General features: G+C 37.7%; 1 protein-coding gene across 2 annotated transcripts in view; it reads right to left on the reverse strand.

Annotated features, from left to right (window-relative positions):
- Positions 1–18,117, reverse strand: part of AdipoR (adiponectin receptor) — an 85,992-nt gene continuing 67,875 nt past the window's right edge. For both annotated transcript variants that reach the window (XM_067084179.1, XM_067084178.1), the window contains exons 4-7: positions 4,948–5,143; positions 4,383–4,570; positions 3,547–3,740; positions 1–3,351 (exon numbers count right to left, since the gene is read on the reverse strand). In XM_067084179.1, coding sequence (XP_066940280.1) covers positions 3,202–3,351; positions 3,547–3,740; positions 4,383–4,570; positions 4,948–5,143 — 728 coding nt within the window. In that variant the 3' untranslated portion in view covers positions 1–3,201. The remainder of the gene's footprint in view (positions 3,352–3,546; positions 3,741–4,382; positions 4,571–4,947; positions 5,144–18,117) is intronic.

The following is an 18,117-nucleotide window of genomic DNA, read 5'->3' on the forward strand; positions in this document are numbered from 1 at the left end:
TTTATTCATTATAATATATTTCCTCTATATCTTCATTACAGTGTAACAAACATTTGTTCCACTTGTAACAATTTTTATACAAATGCAACTCAGAAAAAAATATATTAAAACTTCAAAAAATTATATTTTATAAATAAAACATTCTAGAAGACAATACCCTTATACTGTAATTTACTACATAAATATCAGCTTTGAAATTTTAAGACTGTAAAGAAAATATTAACATCTGCTAAATGAAGATTCAGGCTGCACTGTACTCATAAGAACAAATGTTCAGCCACATGATGAGTGGTAATGGTGGCAAACCCGCTTACTCCATTTCATGTCTGTCTGTAAATGATTCTTCAAAGTTATCAGATGACAATGAGAGCAGTTTTCATTCAAATAAGTACATACATGTATTGTCAACAGTATTAATAATGCTGTACTGTACTGGTTTGACCAAAGCAACAATCATCACTGACAAATAAGGAAATAAAAATCTAGAGTTTTTCATACTGAACATAGCGCGCACACAATATCATCCAGGAGTATAGTACTTCACTTTACACAGCTTCAGGTTGTAATGGAGTCAACAAGCAAAGTGGATAATAATCTGCAAAATCCAACTCTGCAAGGGGCAATACTTTCCACTACTGCTGTCTTATATTCAACTGTGGGCTACACTGCAATAGGATAAACAGTAGATACAAATACATTACAGTACTCTGGATTACAATAAAACAACAACACAAGGATTATTTTAAAAGACTTCTTAAAATGTCTGCTACTAATTCAGCTTTTATTTTTATAACTTGGAAAGCACCATCACTACACTGAAAAGACAAGGGCCTGCATGAAATGGAGATTAAATGGGTCTTTGATCACCAACCCACATTGCTTTACAAGCAAAACGAATGTCGTATGTTATCATCCAGCTAAACAAGTTTATGAAAGCGCAATCTTTAATGCCATAGCTATAAAACATAAGCCTACTTGAGCCTCTTGGATTCACTTTTTTTTTTTTTTTTAAGACCTCGTATTTCTGAAGCAGTACATGAAAACATGACATGCCCTTTTTCTGATGAACTGGTTGCTTGGAGCTACCACTGTTCAGATTTTTCAGCCACCACCACATCACATGAGTAGTCTACTAGTCAGAGTTTCACAGTTAAACATGATCTCATCCAGAGTTTAGCACCAACTGTGATGTGTACAGTGGTTCTAGATTCGGTTCATAACATCAGTTTTTCCAAATCACATCTTAAGGTGATTCCTGCCAATGAAATTAATTAAAATACTCAATACGAGACTACAGCATTATTAAAAAATTTTTCTATAATGATTACCTCTACATGTAATACTGTATCAAGAAAATACAGAAAAAATAATATACCGATAACCTTGTTTTGAGGTAATATCAAAAGAATACTGAAAAAGAATCGTCAGAACCTTTAAAGAAAAGCGATCACTCAAGTTTGGTGGAAGGTATCGACTGGAAACTTTTCAAACAATATTGCCCACATAAATACAGCACATTCAGGAGTTACATAATTTATGTTTGTGAGTAAAGGTTTCAGCAGAAAATTCCATAAGAAAAACTATCAAATGCAGACTGTATTACTGTACCTTATGGTCAATGGAAATATGTACACAGTTCCCACAATAGACTATAGCTGCTTCCTTTACTTTATCACTGCAAATTCACTGTTGGTTGTAATTGTCTGACAGATATCTTATGTGATTGCTCTATACTATACTTGTAGTTGCCACCTTCTGGTCTAATCAAAATATAGTACGTTTCTAGCCAACTCATAAAACTTTGTATATTAGAACTTCCTTTACTGACATTGAAACTTCAAACCTCAAATACAGAGACTTACAGAACATCTTACCTTCTTACATAATACTTGTGGAAGTGCTCAAAACCAACCTGATATTTATGTTCATGAGAAAAAAAAAAAAAATGACTTGACTCTTCCAGATATCTAATTTACATCAGCCTATGAGCTGGTCATACCCAATGAATATCACTTATAAGGTTGCATTTACACATTCCTTTATTAGTGCAACTTGAACACTATTTTACTTGGATCTGAAGTTAATGGTGCCTCTTTGTGAAAAATTAATGGCAATCTGGAATAATAGTAGCTATAAAGACCATAACCTCATACGTTCTGTGAAATGCAATACCCTGCGCCAAGACATTTGACGTAACAATACATGTACACATCAAAGCAAAAATACCTTTATTCCAACTAACAAATTATATTGAGAGAATTTTCAAAATATATTTAGCATTAAAAACTGGATGGTACAAACCTACAATAAATTTTACCACTCCAGCACACTAGATACCAACAAACAAACTGACGTGTTCTTCCAACCTTCAAAAAGGTAAACTCCCTTTTTAAACTTTTATGTATGGAAAAGAATAAGCAAGGCATTTTCATCAGGGTTGTGGGTGGTAAGAACTATTCACAATTCAACTTTTTTTTTTTTTTATCAACAAAGATTACTGTACAGTATACCAACTAGTGATTCTTTACAGAACTGGCTTGTTAAATCTTTAATCATGATGTCTGCGGGCACTCGGCAGTGATTTCAAATGAATACATAATCTAATGGTAGAACATAAAAGTGAATTTCCACTTCACCAAAGCTCATATAACAGAATAACAAATTACTTATACAAACTAAGACTTTCTTGTTAGAAAGTTTTATAATATACAGTACTAAAATCTGGATGTACTGTACCAAATAAATATATTACATAAAAATGCCCTTAGGTAGTGACAGAACATACACATACTTTAATTGTGGGCAGTTGTGCAAGGTAATCATTTTTGGTTCACTTGTGAAAGCACCTAGACTTCATTTCCATTTTGTCAATTTGATCATGTATTGAAAGGCATGATTTGGAAAAGCTGAAATGGAATACAAATTTAAATGATGAACATTTACAGCATGTTATTGTACTCTGTTTCCCATTAAATAATACATGCTGAGGTTTTGATCTTGAAAATATTACTGTATCCTAACAAGAGATACCAAGATTAAGAAAATAATCCAAAAAAAAAAATAAAATAAGTAGGCATAATGATTATCTGCAATGCATGGTGCCTCTCAAACAAGTCCGGCCTGCTAATGGTCTGCACCTACTGCCTTTAATCGCATAACAAACCACACAACACCACTCAATTCTAACATTTTTTAAACTTTCTAAAGAATGTCCTGAGCTTCATTCGCAGGTAAGTTTTCCACAGTACAATCACCGTGTGTGAGACGGTACATTGCCATCTCTGAGATTCCATGGTAATGGACAAAAGCTGCAGCAATCACTAGAATATGGAAGATCTGGTGACTCTGGAACTGGAAGAAAAGACAACACAATCTTTCAGAAAGTACCGTGGTATACATTTAAAAATCTGCTTAATATAGCCAATTTTCTAAAAATACCTTTGTTATTTGATTACAAGATTACCTAATAAGATCACTGAGCCAGTTCTCAAGCTCTTGCTGGAATGACCAGAAAGATTTGCTCTTACTGAAAATCAAAAAGCTTACCCAAAGATCACATTTTCCAGGGAAGAATCTCTCTGGAACCCGGACAGCATACAGTAGTGCCCCAAGAACGTAGAGGACTCCCATAAGGATAAGCCAGCCCAGGGAGGCACGAGTAATTGCAAAGTCAAATCCTTCAATGAGAGTATAATGAACTGCTGGGATGATGCCAGACAATCCAAATGTTAAGAAAACACCTGAGGGGACAAATAGATGTGTGTTAGTAAAGTATCAAAAGTAACTCCTTCAATCCTCAAGTGAGGGTATATCACTGTAGGATGATTTTACAACAAATTTTTTTTCCCCCACCCCCAATGCTTGGGCTACATCCTTACATCTAGATACTGAAAATCCATTTGGAAAACTAAACCTGAATCTCTCCAATCACGGACTCAGATTTTGCTGTTTAACTCCTCCCTTTTTCGCAGTCTAAAAGTACTGCATATTTAACTATTTTCCATTTATTGACCAAGAGGACACATTCAATTACATATAATTTCCTCTGATCAGAAAAGTTATGTATAGTAAAGTTAGCAAAGTAACCTATGGTTAAAAACTAGTTTTAGTCTCTAGATGGTAAAAACATTTGTTAGGATATTCTGCATAACTCGAATGATCAAATATCCACCAATGAGCCAAGTTAGCTAAAGTAAGTTATAGTAAAAACTCAATTTAGATTTAATGGTAAAATAATTCATTATGATCCAGTACAGTACTTCTATAAATTTTCATGTCCACATATCTACCAAATAGTAACCAGAAAGAGAAAAATAACGGTACACTGGTAGAAAACTAAAAAATATATAATAATAAAGCTTGTACCAAATGGGCCGGCTTACCTGCACGTAGTGGTCTGAAAGTTGGGGTGCTGAACTTCTCCCACAAGGAGACTATGATAGTTGTAATGCCAAGGACAACAACAGCCGTTAAGTATATAAGTTTTGGTTGGAAGTCACAGTAAAACCCATAGTACAACCAAGGAACGAATGATCCCATAATTAATAAAGCAATACCACAGTAATCCAATCTGGAAAAAAATATTTATATTAGAATAAGACAATATAAAATAGCCAATTGTACATTACTGTACTTATTAATGTTAGCATGTGAATATTGTACAGCACCTTCAAATCTTTGCATGCCTTCAATAATACTAAAGCAAATTCAATGATCTAGGATTTGAAGAATTTCATGAAAGGTGTTGTACCAAAGAAATGATTTGCTCATCACTGCAGTTTTGTTAGATGTACAGGAATCCATACAACTTGATACAGGAGAACACCATAAGGATTCTTTACTAAAGTATACCATAACAAGACTAAAAAGTATGAATGGGTGTATTACAAAGCCTCAAAACTTGTAACGTCAAACTGAAAACAAATACTCGACAATTTCTGAACTTACTTGCTAAAGAGCTTTCCGACAAACTCCGAATGGCAGGAGACTGTGTGGAAAGTGAAGGACAGACCTAGGCAGAAGATGGCACCTATGAAGAAGGCCGTGAAAACCAGCTTCTCCTCCAAATCCACTTCAACCCAGTTGGGACCCAGTGACCAACCCGTCAAGAAATACACCATCACACCGATGAATGCCATGCAACCTGAAACAAACGAAACGCATGATTAAAATGATATTCTGATGAACCTGAAATCAAGATACTGAATCTTTCAGACCTTCCCTAAGAGAAAGAAGTATACGAAACATTCTAACTCAGGGTTACGCAAGAGGTCTGCGCAAATTTCCCTTCTTATCTCCAATATATTATTTATCTTTTCTCACCACCACCTACCATTAGCTACTGCCTTTAATAGCTTGCTTTATAACATTGACAATACCGTGTTTCTGTCTACAAAACTTTGACTCATTTTTACCATCCCGGGAACTAAAATGATGCAAGTAATTCAAACAATTTTTTAAGACCTTCAAAGTCAGTTCAGGGCTACGGTAGCTCGCGGCTATTTAAGGAAACGGCAAACTACAACTAAAATTACGGGCTGCTCTAGAAGCAAGAGCCCGTGCTGGCACAAGGCCAGCTAAATCTAAAACAACATACAACTAAAACGAATGAGAGGAGAGTGAAATCAATTGAAAATTTTGCGCCAGTCTTAGAAACTGGTAGTCGTTATAGAACCGTTAGGATAACAATAGTTTGTTACCCAAAGGTCTTCCCCAACGTGCTCCAATAACTGAATTTCGCATAACCGCCTTACCCACCCACCCCCTTCCACTCCCTCCCCCCGACCAAAGGCTAACTTGACTGCCATGTGAAACCTTCAGAGGTTCGGTCGTTCGAACACAGTCGGATGATTATTCGTGTGGGGAGGGGGGGGGGTCGTCTTTGACCACTGTCCTGTCACTATGATTTCAGTATATTTAATAAAGATTTTAGTCATTTTTTCTTATACCAAGTATATATTTTGAATGTAAAAGTTTAATATATACTTTTTTTTGTTGGTTCTACCTAATATTCATTTTTTACGTTCATATTTTAACATTGAATTTTACTAATATATCATCATTCACCTATTCATTATCAATCATATTAATTTATATATTTCACCTTCATTACGGCGCTAAATAATCCTGATGTGTTCTGGCGCTTGGTCATCAAGGCCTAAATTTCATAATCAATCCGTCTAGTAAATATTTCTCTTGGCTCTTACAGCTTCTGGGCTTATGGTCACCAAGACCCAGCCTCACACATCTAACGTTGTACTGTACTCCAAACGGGCATACGTGCCTTGCATATGAACAAAAAATGTTCTTGTCACTACACTAGGAGGAAAATTCTCTTGTCTGTGACTGCCAGCACCCCTCGTGGGAAGATTCTCTCTCTCTCTCTCTCTTCGAAGCACGCAATTTCTTCCTTCAACTTGATCTTTATTCGTCAATCTCTATTTGTCAATGAATGCTGTGGGTTCTTGGAGACCGCTGTCACCCCTATGCAAGCAAATGATATTTGATTAAAGCACTGAATCTCTCTCTCTCTCTCTCTCTCTCTCTCTCTCTCTCTCTCTCTCTCTCTCTCTCTCTCGGGAGCCTACTTGCAACATTCTGTTTGAAGAGCAAACCGTCACGAAGTTGAATGTGACTTGGTATAATTGCTTTCTCAGGGCCAGTTTACCCATTGTGAAGTTTGGTATTAAACTGCTTTCGAATTATAAATTTTAATTCCCACGTTGAAAGTGTGCTTTAACAATTACCTCACTTGCAGAGCTAATAACCTCTTAAAACAACAACTACACTTAGTAATCGTTCTTCATTTTTCATACTGGAAAAATTCCCCATGTGTAGTATTGGAAACGTAAGGGGTGGTACTATAAAGAAAATTCAAGGCGGAAAAACTACAATCAAACGTCACGCCACCAGACACCCAAAGACAATCCCGACCTAACTGGCAGCACTTGTTAGTTGTTGACTCAAGATGCTGATTACAGCCTTGTGCCAAAACTGGCCAGTCACAACAGCGTAGCACTTTTACTGCCAGAGCGCCACATGCGCGGAAAATAATAAAGGCTAAAATAGAAAGTAAACGGGAGTTCTCATTGACCATGAGCTGCTGTTGAAAAATATAAAAAAAAATCTGCCGTGCGGTGTCCATGTGTTACGTAACAAATAACAGCGCATACATCCATTAACATGAACACTTTCGCTCCGTGTCAACCATATGGTTTAATGCCTTCCACATAGTTCTCCCACCTACACCCCATTTTTTTTTTTCTCTCTCATTCTCGAACCTTGATTCAGGGGGAATCCTGCACTAAACAAGGTTCTGGCAATATTTACAATGGTTTGTTTGAAACCTTTTCAAACAAACCACTGATCTGGCGCACACTGTAGTTGTATAAAAGTAATATCAGCGCCTTACCCCTGACTTGCAAACAAGTTTGACGCGTTTTTGTGAAACTAGACTTTCAAGGGCAAGTTTGAAAAACGACCTTCCAACGATTAACTACAAATTTAGCGTGTTAACTTGGAAAAAACAATTTTAAAAAAGGGTGCGGATAAGCCAATACATGAATCTACGTGGCATGACGTCAGCATGGATGATAGGTTACAGAGGAATTATATAATGCTTACTTAGTACTGATGTACAACGGGTAATAACCCCACCTCACCCCCAACCCCTCCCTCTCCCTCTCTCTCTCGCACGAAACAAGCAACCAACCATCCTACAAGTACATTTAAAACCTCCGAAGTCTTCTAAAGTAACCACAGGAAAAAATTCGCTCTCTCTCTCTCTCTTACGAAACAAGCAACCAACCATCCTACAAGTACATTTAAAACCCCCAAAGTCTCCTAAAGTAACCACAAGAAAAATATTTTCTCTCTCTCTCTCTCTCTTACGAAACAAGCAACCAACCATACTACAAGTACATTTAAAACCCCCAAAGTCTCCTAAAGTAATCCCAGGAAAAAAATTCTCTATCTCTCTCTCACGAAACAAGTAACCAACCACCCTGCAAGTACGTTTAAAACCTCCAAAGTCTCCTAAAATAACGGCAGGAAAAAATACTCTCTCTCTCTCTCTCTCTCTCTCTCTCTCTCTCTCTCTCTCTCTCTCACACAAAACAAGCAGCCAACCATCCTACAAGCACATTTAAAACCTCCGAAGTCTCCAGTAGCCAACCATCCTACAAGCACACTTAAAACCTCCGAAGTCTCCTAAAATAACGGCAGGGAAAAAATACAAAGCAAGCTCCGACGACGCAGTTAAAACTTTATTACGCCACCGCCAGCATCAATCCCCCGGCAAACGCTTTAATTTTACTCCGGCGTTCCTGGACACAGTGTGTCGTCATCGCCCATTTACCAGGAACGAACAATTGATTCTTCACCGCCGTTATTGGTACCGGCTCCTGAAAATCACATACCCGGTATGATGCTGGTGAGATGGTATATTAACTGGGTCAACTGCGCATGTGCATGTATTGTTTTTGTATGGAGTAGGACAAGCTTAGTATTCATGACAGCGGGTGAACATTGACCGACATATTAAACCGTTAGTTCCAGTATGATATAGATACAATATTTTATATAATATATATATATATATGAGAGAGAGAGAGAACACTAATCTGTATTAAAATTCGAAGTCTGGTTTCCGTTCCATTCCTGAGGCTCCTTTTAACCGATATTGCAGGATTTTAGGCAATGCCACATTGGCGTTCATGCTCGTTCCGCGGCCGTAACTTCCTGGTATACTTTAAAGTGGGACGAATCTCTCTCTCTCTCTCTCTCTCTCTCTCTCTCTCTCTCTCTCTCTCTCCTACTACTACTACCACCTCACTTGATCCTAGTACGCGTAAGATGAAAAAAAGAATCAAGCATTTCAAATGCGTCGGACAACCGTCTACTGCGCACCAATACCCCACCCCGCAACCACCCCCAACCCCAAGGAGATTAACAGTGCACATGTCCTGGGAGCCAAGCTCTCGAGCCTTTGTTGAAAGGTCCTACTAGTTTGGTTAGGTCAGTGAGCTACTGAAAATGATTCATACGTTAGGTCGCTGATAAGTTCGCATGAACTCTCATCCGGGCAATTCATCTAAATTTTGGAAGGGGGGGGGGGCAAGAGGGGTATAGAAGGCTCATGGCTTGTCTTTACCTGATGGTTACCCCGTGGCCTTTTTCGAAACTGGTTCTCAGGATGGAGATCAGCAGAAAAGTTTAGTATATCTTAGTTTAACAAGACACTTTATCACATACACAACTGTTCTGTGCATTAGCAGAATTACTAACAGGACCCCATTCAAACTGGATGGTATCTAATAATAAAATACATGAAACTAGAGAAAAGTGTTTCGAGTAACCTATATTCAAGACCACTGAACGCACTTAACAAAAACCGAATTATCTCTACCTTAACATAACCTTGTATTACAAATTAGTCTCTAAAGAAATGAACAAATAAGAAGAGACTGCAAGCGTTGCATCCAAGGCCATAGAGAGAGGCGCTATAGAACGGCTCAAGGTTAGAAGATTGAATTCAATTGATATGCAGGTATCAAGATACCACTTGGCGTTTAGTGGAACCAGTATCCAGATACTTTCTGGGGCCTTAGTGGAACGTAGGTATCAATGATTCGTAATGCAAATATAGTTTTACAAACAAGTAAAATGAAAGTATATCCACGACATGAACCTAATGATTCGTGGTACAAATGTAGCCATGTATATGAAAAGTTGAAAGCACAGCCGCTGAACGATTCTGTATGAAAAACATGGGGCTCATTCTGAATTAATTTTCTTTTTTTGCTAAAATAAGTTTCTCCGATGTAAATGTAATTATCAAAACGCAATGCATAATTTCACTTGCAGTACATTTAACTGAAATTTAAAGCTATTTACTTTTAAATATTTAAGAACTTCGTCACCAAAATTAGAGCCAAATTATTATACTTAAATATTTCACGAATATATGCGCACCGCTCGAATATTATAATTCAGTGTCAAGGAGACTTATTAGAGTAATTCAAGGACATGTTTATTAAATGCCATTAAAATTCAAATTCCGGTTTGTGTGATTTCTTTTAATATTCATATGGCCGAGGAGTTGGAGGGCACCAAACATTCTGGCTTTCGTTATACGCATCACTGTCAAACATTTTGGCTTTCGTTATACGCATCACTGTCAAACATTTTGGCTTTCGTTATACGAATCACTGTCAAACATTTTGGCTTTCGTTTACGCATCATCAAACATTTTGGCTTTCGTTATACGCATCATCAAACATTGCCAAACAACGATCTCAACAAGATGCGATCACTGTCAAACATTTTGGCTTTCGTTATACGCATCACTTCAATTAACGTGTCAAACATTTTGGCTTTCGTTATACGCATCACTCAAAAGCTTTCGTTATACGCATCACTGTCAAACAATTAGGATTTTGGGTTATACGCATCACTGTCAAACATTTTTCTTTGTTATCCACTGCATCACTGTCAAACATTTTGGCTTTGTTATAGCATCACTCAAACATTTTGGCTTTCGTTATACGCATCACTGTCAAACATTTTGGCTTTCGTTATACGCATCACTGTCAAACATTTTGGCTTTCGTTATACGCATCACTGTCAAACATTTTGGCTTTCGTTATACGCATCACTGTCAAACATTTTGGCTTTCGTTATACGCATCACTGTCAAACATTTTGGCTTTCGTTATACTCAAACATTTTTGGCTTTCGTTATCATCACTGTCAAACATTTGGCTTTCGTTATACGCATCACTGTCAAACATTTTGGCTTATCTCTCTCTCTTTCTCTCTCTCTACGCATCTCAAACATTTTGGAAAACTCAAACAAAAGTCAAACAAAAACATTCAAGCATTTTGGCGTTATACGCATCACTGTCAAACATTTTGGCTTTCGTTATACGCATCACTGTCAAACATTTTGGCTTTCGTTATACGCATCACTGTCAAACATTTTGGCCACAAACTGTCAAACATTTTTGGCTTTCGTTATACGCATCACTGCCAAACATTTTGGCTTTTGATATACGCATCAAACATTGTCAGACAACGATATAACATGATGCGACAAAACTCTCTCTCTCTTCAATTAAGTCAAAACAATAAGCGTGACGAACTAAAGCCTAATAATTAGGAGGAAAAATATCTTGCTTCCACTGCGTCACAGTGAAGATCCTCTCTCTCTCTCTCTCTCTCTCTCTCTCTCTCTCTCTCTCAACGAAAACTAAAAGAAAAAATTCAGCGGAGTGTGCGTGCACATGAACAAAGCCACAAACTGAACCGTGTGTGTGTACAAACATTAATTCATGGCGTCGCGTGAAAGTCAACACAGACCAGTCTTCATTCTACGAGTATAAACTACGCAAGACGCCAAGACACAACCAACGTTTGCAAGGTCTAAAAAAAACATTAAAAAAACTCAGCTTTGAATGAATCAAAAAATTCGTCTGATAATGCGGCGATGCAGTGTCTATCAGAGACAGAGAGAGAGAGAGAGAGAGAGAGAGAGGTTTATTTTTGGCTATCTCAAGCAAACATGCTGTGCGTGCATGTGCACTGCATTACCTATTTAGCTGACTACGCAATAATATGCTCGTGGTTTGTTCCTAATTTTAGAATCTGCTTATCTCCGCCGCTGACATGTTTTAAGAATTCTCACAAGTGTCTGTCCCCATTTTCTCATCTCTGATGTAGTTTCAATTGCGTCATTTTTGCCTTGCAGGATTGGATCTACCTGGTGAGGCCCATTTCCATCTTGTCATCTGGAAAATCACTGTCCTTAACCTGCTGTTCCGCTGCTGTGTTCGACGTCACATAAAAATGAAGCAATAGTCACATTAGTGACTACTCGGTAGTTAAGAAGCCGTGACGGTGTTAAGTAACTTTTTAAATAGATAATCGGAATTTTTATGAATACGTTTCAACATGGAGACGACGCCGAGATTATTCGCGTTGCGAAAATTATCTTTTAATTTTCGTTTAGATCCTAAATTACTTCCACACAGCCTTACTAAAGGCACAATGTTCTGTAACGTTAATGAAGCAAGTTGCAATATATTATGATGCCCGACCAAAAACCTTACAATTTACATGTTTAATTAATTAATGGGAACAACTTGTAATTCAAGGTAAAAAGATTTGATTTAGTCTACGACAATTTCCACATTCTCTCTCGCCCGCTTGTACACTGGTACATTAAACATTAACATTATGTCATTACGGTGCAATATGCAGCCTATTCTTTTCATTCGTAACTGTATTCAGTTACTGTATTTTATTATATAATCACCTTCAAACAATCTGCGATTCTCAACAATCCAGATTTTCTCGAGATGATACAATAAGATTACAACTGTAACAATCTCTTCAAACTTATATTTATGCTTTCACCTTACGTATTGTTCGACATAATGCCTCTCTGCATCCGTTGTCCTACCTGCCAAAATAATTAGGCTGTTATTGCAATTACTAAGTCGTTGCAAAGGTATTCAGTTGAATAATATGAAGACCGTTACCAAATATGTAATTCTTGTTTACTGAGTTGCAAACACATTAGTTGCAAATACACTCAGGTACCTGCTAAATTTTGTGCTAGACCAAAACACACAGTTGCTTTCTGAAATACAGGGTTGGTGGATAAGGTATTTTTATTGCCTCAAGTGTTCAGAAATATCAAGTGTTCAGACCAACGCATGTAAACCACCGAAATGAATGGGAATGTGGGGAGGGGGAAGGTTACATCAACATAACCACACAGCTGACCAATCCCATCCCGAAGAACCAAGCCCGAATCGGTTCCCACGTAAAGCTGCACTGCTTTCTTATATATGAATCTGACAGCTGCAGATATTTACACGTCAGCTGTTAACGCATCTTAACACGCAATTGATTCACCCATTAGCATTCACTTTTATCTACGGCGACATTATTACGCGAGGATCCACTCCACCTCCCCAATTTTTTTATTCTCCAACTAATAACCCATCTCTCTCTCTCTCTCTCTCTCTCTCTCTCTCTCCACACAAACACACACACATGTGTAGGGGACTCAGCTCATTGGTACAGTGCTAAGCTGAGATTTGCAAGGCCCGTGGCTCGAGCTGAACCTACTACAGCCCACCAGACGATCTAGCTGTTAAATGGGTCCCCCGGGAAAAGCGGCATGGGGCTAGCAATCTCACTCCTAAAGAGAGTTTTGGTGCGAAACCGAAAATTGTAGCGCTACCTTCACGCCGACATCCGCTCCTCTTTAAAAAACATTGCCGAGAGAGAGAGAGAGAGAGAGAGAGAGAGAGAGAGAGAGAGAGAGAGAGAGAAAAAATCTTGCTTCCTGGACAGTTAATATGTGAATCGATATGCATCTTTAAAAATATATATTAACGCAGACAGAGAGAGAGAGAGAGAGAGAGAGAGAAAATCTTGCTTCCTGGACAGTTATGTGAATCGATATCCATCTTTAAAAAATATATATTAACTCAAACAGACAGGCAGAGAGGAGAGAGAGAATTCCGCGCTTCCTGGACAGTTAACCCAAGAGTCTGAAGGAGAAGCAATGCCGCCAACCGGTACGGCTTGTGAGACAGACAACAGACAACAGCAAGAACAACAAAAGCAGGAGAACCGCGGGAGAGCCAAGAAGTGCTTTCCCCATCACATGATCATTCACGTGCAAGCTCCTTAGAGACGCCCCCACCCCCTAGTCCCAGGGCCAGGCTAAGATGGAACCCCCACCCGCCCCCAAAACCCACACGCGCCTACCTTCTCTTTCAACTTACCCTTGCATGAGATCTCAGACCAGCGAATGCAGTAGGTTTTTAACGCCGCATGCTGACGTATGCGGATTATATCCGAGTTTTAATTATTTAATTAGAGAGTTCTGTTTTGATGAATTTTTCGTCTGCGTGTGAGCACACATACATGAATTATATGTAAATACATATATGTGTGTATAAATTATTTATGTTTAGATAGATTTTGTCTACTTGTGTGCACACTTTATACATGTATGTATGTGTGCCTATATATAAGAAAAAATACACAGATATAATATATACATATATAATACTATATATACATATATATATATATATATATATATATACATATATATATATATATATATATATATATATATATATATATATATATATATATATATATATATATATATATACAGTATATCAGCATATACACATTGCCTACATATAATCCTAGTGCGAACTTAAAGCTACTGACTATATATATAATGTTAAATGATCGTGGGAGCCCACATTTTGGCCTTCAGTCTGGCATTCTAGATAAAAAATAAAAGCTATTAAAAGTTCTGAAACCTAACCTTCGCCGGTGTCAACACATGGCCAGAAAGAGAGACAGATTACTTTAGGTTGCAGCTTTCAGGAAGAGAGAGAGAGAGAGAGAGAGAGAGAGAGAGAGAGAGAGAGAGAGAGAGAGAGAGAGAGAGAGAGAGAGAGCTGGCAAAAGTACTTGACTAGAGAAGTGTCTTAAAGCACATTCATTATTCAAACAGAGGCAACCCAACACAGACGTTGCATCCACAAAACGGACCATATGTTATCACGCAAATGTTCAGATAGAAATAAAATTCAACCATCGACATCCTTCTTTCAAACTGACTGACTATGAAATTTAGGCCTTGAAGACCAAGCGCCGGAACCCATCAGGATTATTCAAGCGCCGTTAATGAAGGTGAAATATATAAATGATATGACTGATAATGAACATGTGACTGACGATATACAAATAAAATTCAGTGTTAAAATGTGAACGTAAAAAATGTACAGAAACGCGTTCTGTCTCGAGAGAATCCGCGCGATGGCGTGATTCCATCACAAGGTCCGAGCTACTACTACGGTATTACCACATCTGGGGCGAAAAGAATATCATCTGTGTTAAGGCCAGTATCATAACACTCGACCTTTCCCAAGGGCCTGTGTGATGTAGGCCGCTCATGCGAATCTTGACATACTTTGGATTAGAAGGGATGTGAAACAATAGGCAAGAAAGGAAAGATAAACAAAAAAATGTATAATCTTGTCAATGACGTACAGGAGTTGAGGTGATTGGATTAGAAGGGATGTGAAACACGAAGCAAAAATAAGGAAAGATTAATAAAATTTGTAATCCTGTCAATGACGTACACGAGTTGAGGTGAAAAATGAAGACAACTGTGTGAATGAGGAAATAAAAATAAAAACTGCAAGTAAACTAAACATCTTGCACTGGGGATATAAAAAACACTGCAAGTAAACTAAAACATCTTGCAATGAGGATAAAAATAAAACACTGCAAGTAAACTAAACAACTATCAATCTCAGGTAACCAACAAACAACAGTCTTAAATCACCTCTTACTATGCAACTCCGGCGACCAGACAAGCTCTGAGCCAGCTAAAACGACTAAGTCGCTCTTACTGGCAAAAAAATAAAATAAAATAAAAATAAAAAAAAAAAAATAAAAAAACGTGGACAAGACAAAACAAATGCACCCCAATAAACCTGCGCTGAAAGCACACACTGCAGTTAAATTAAAATTAAGCCTTTTAGTGACAAAATTTATTTCAGTTATCTGCAATGAAGAATAAAAACGTGTCACATTAGACTGACCCACCACTGCTAACAACCAAACATGGGATATCCAGAGCAATTCCGAAATATTCAAACATATCGAACTTCATAAGCTGCAATTGCAATGAATTAGGTAAATTACATGACAAGCCACTAAAGTTGGAAATAAAAACATTGCAATTTTTAAGCCATGGACGGAGCACAAACAACAAAGAAGTCCTTTGCACCGTAGAAGACGGAGAGAGAGAGAGAGAGAGAGAGAGAGAGAGAGAGAGAGAGAGAGAGAGAGAGAGAGAGAGAGAGAGAGAGAGACGAAGGACGCTTCAATTTCAACCGACGCACTTACGACGAATTAAGTTCACTTCAAGATGTCACCGCAACCGCCATGGTCACAGGAGAGAGAGAGAGAGAGAGAGAGAGAGAGAGAGAGAGAGAGAGAGAGAGAGAGAGAGAGAGAGAGAGGAAGGACATGACATTTACCTGATTTGCACACTAATTGATGCAACCCCATCTCCAGTCGGCATCGCTCACCCACTATATGACATGCATGATCAATAACTCACTCACACATACGCGCACACACAAACACACTCACACAAAGTTGCAACACGTAGTAGCAATAGTATTAACAAATTAAACAAACGGTATACACACATGTATATGTATGTGTATATATATACAATTATATTATATATACAATTTTATAATATATATATATATATATATATACACACATTATATTACACATATATATATATATATATATATATATATATATATATATATATATATTTATATATATATTTATATATATATTTATATATATATATTATATATATATATATATATATATATATATATATATATATATATATATATATATATATATATATGTGTGTATGTGTGTGCGCGTGCGTGTGTGTGTACTCTTACAAACACGACATGCCCAGAAATAAATATGTCATCAATACCTCCCCGCAGGGCCCACAACCTCTCGACAGGCTTAACGAGTCGGCTTTTTCCTAAGCGTCAGAACGGACGGAGAGAAGCAGCTTACGAAGCCGGGAGGCCTTCTTTCTCCCGCGAAGCCCAGCCTCTCCAAGAGACTTAAAACTAGAAAAAGAAGGCAGCGCAGTCGAGAAGGTCCACAGCGAAGCACTTTCCTAGAGTATATATATAGACTCAGCAGTGGTTGAAGAAACATCACTTGTGTTAAGCGGTTTGGATGGTACATATTTACACCTCTCTCTCATTCACACACACACACACCTCTTTCCGACTACGCCCCACAGCAGCTGACTAGCAGCTAAGAACCTAATTCACTGCTAAATTACTGAGTGTTTTTCCTTCGTCCTTTTCAGGGATCGAACGTTAGTCATTCAGTTTGCGAGCTCTACACATTTCCACTGGCTCACGAAACGCCCCCCGCCACAAACACACACAGAGAGAGAGAGAGAGAGAGAGAGAGAGAGAGAGAGAGAGAGAGAGACTTGACCACGTCGACAACTACTTATTAACTCATTAAGAATCATTTTACGACATTACATCATCCTGAACTACACAATTCAATAACTTACTTATAAACTGCAAACTAATAAATAAGGTTTATATATAATAACAAGAACACTTAATCGAAACTGCATCAAGAGAGAGAGAGAGAGAGAGAGAGAGAGAGAGAGAGAGAGAGAGAGAGAGAGAGAGAGAGAGAGAGAGAGAGAGAGAGAGGAGCCAGCCACGTCAGTAACTCATTAAGAGTCATTTTCCGGTGTTCATCGCATCCTAAATTATACAATTTGATTACTCACTTACAGATGGCAAACTAATAAGCAAAAAATTTATACACAAAAGAACTTCTAACATAACATCTGTACTTCACGAAAGAAAGAGAGAGAGAGAGAGAGAGAAATTACATTCTAATATTCTAATCCCCGGCACACTTGCGCGGCTGTTGCCACTAGACGTTGGACATTCACGTGGAGGTAGCCAGACAAATTACATACACCAGCACTTAGTTCTTAATCATTATACCTATAAATACTCCACGATGGCACAAAACACCCACAGAAAGTGCGCTCGACCTTCCAAAAGCTTGCTTCGAATTGATAATGCAAGGGGACAATAGACTGGTTGGGAACAAAAACATTTCAAGGCCGCATCAAGTTCGCCATTTCTTCTACAGTATCTAGGTTGGGTTACCATACTGGGTTCCCTCTGTCTCTTCAGTACATAAACCTACGTGGCCGCTATAACATCATATAGGGTACCTCGCCAAAAATTAACTTATTCAAAATATAGTTCACTTAATCATCAAATTCATGAAGAACAAGTTTTCCTTAAACTTAGTTCTTTATGAACAAATTTTCCTTAAACTTAATTCCTTATTTAGTAAAAATTTTCCTTAAACTTAGTTCTTTTTAAAGAACAAATTTTCCTTACACGTAATTCACTATTAAGAACAAATTTTCCTTCAACTTAATTCTTTATGAAGAAAATATTTTCCTTAAACTTAA

This window comes from Macrobrachium rosenbergii, chromosome 41, assembly GCF_040412425.1.
Source record: "Macrobrachium rosenbergii isolate ZJJX-2024 chromosome 41, ASM4041242v1, whole genome shotgun sequence".
In the NCBI taxonomy this organism is placed as follows: Eukaryota; Metazoa; Arthropoda; class Malacostraca; order Decapoda; family Palaemonidae; genus Macrobrachium; species Macrobrachium rosenbergii.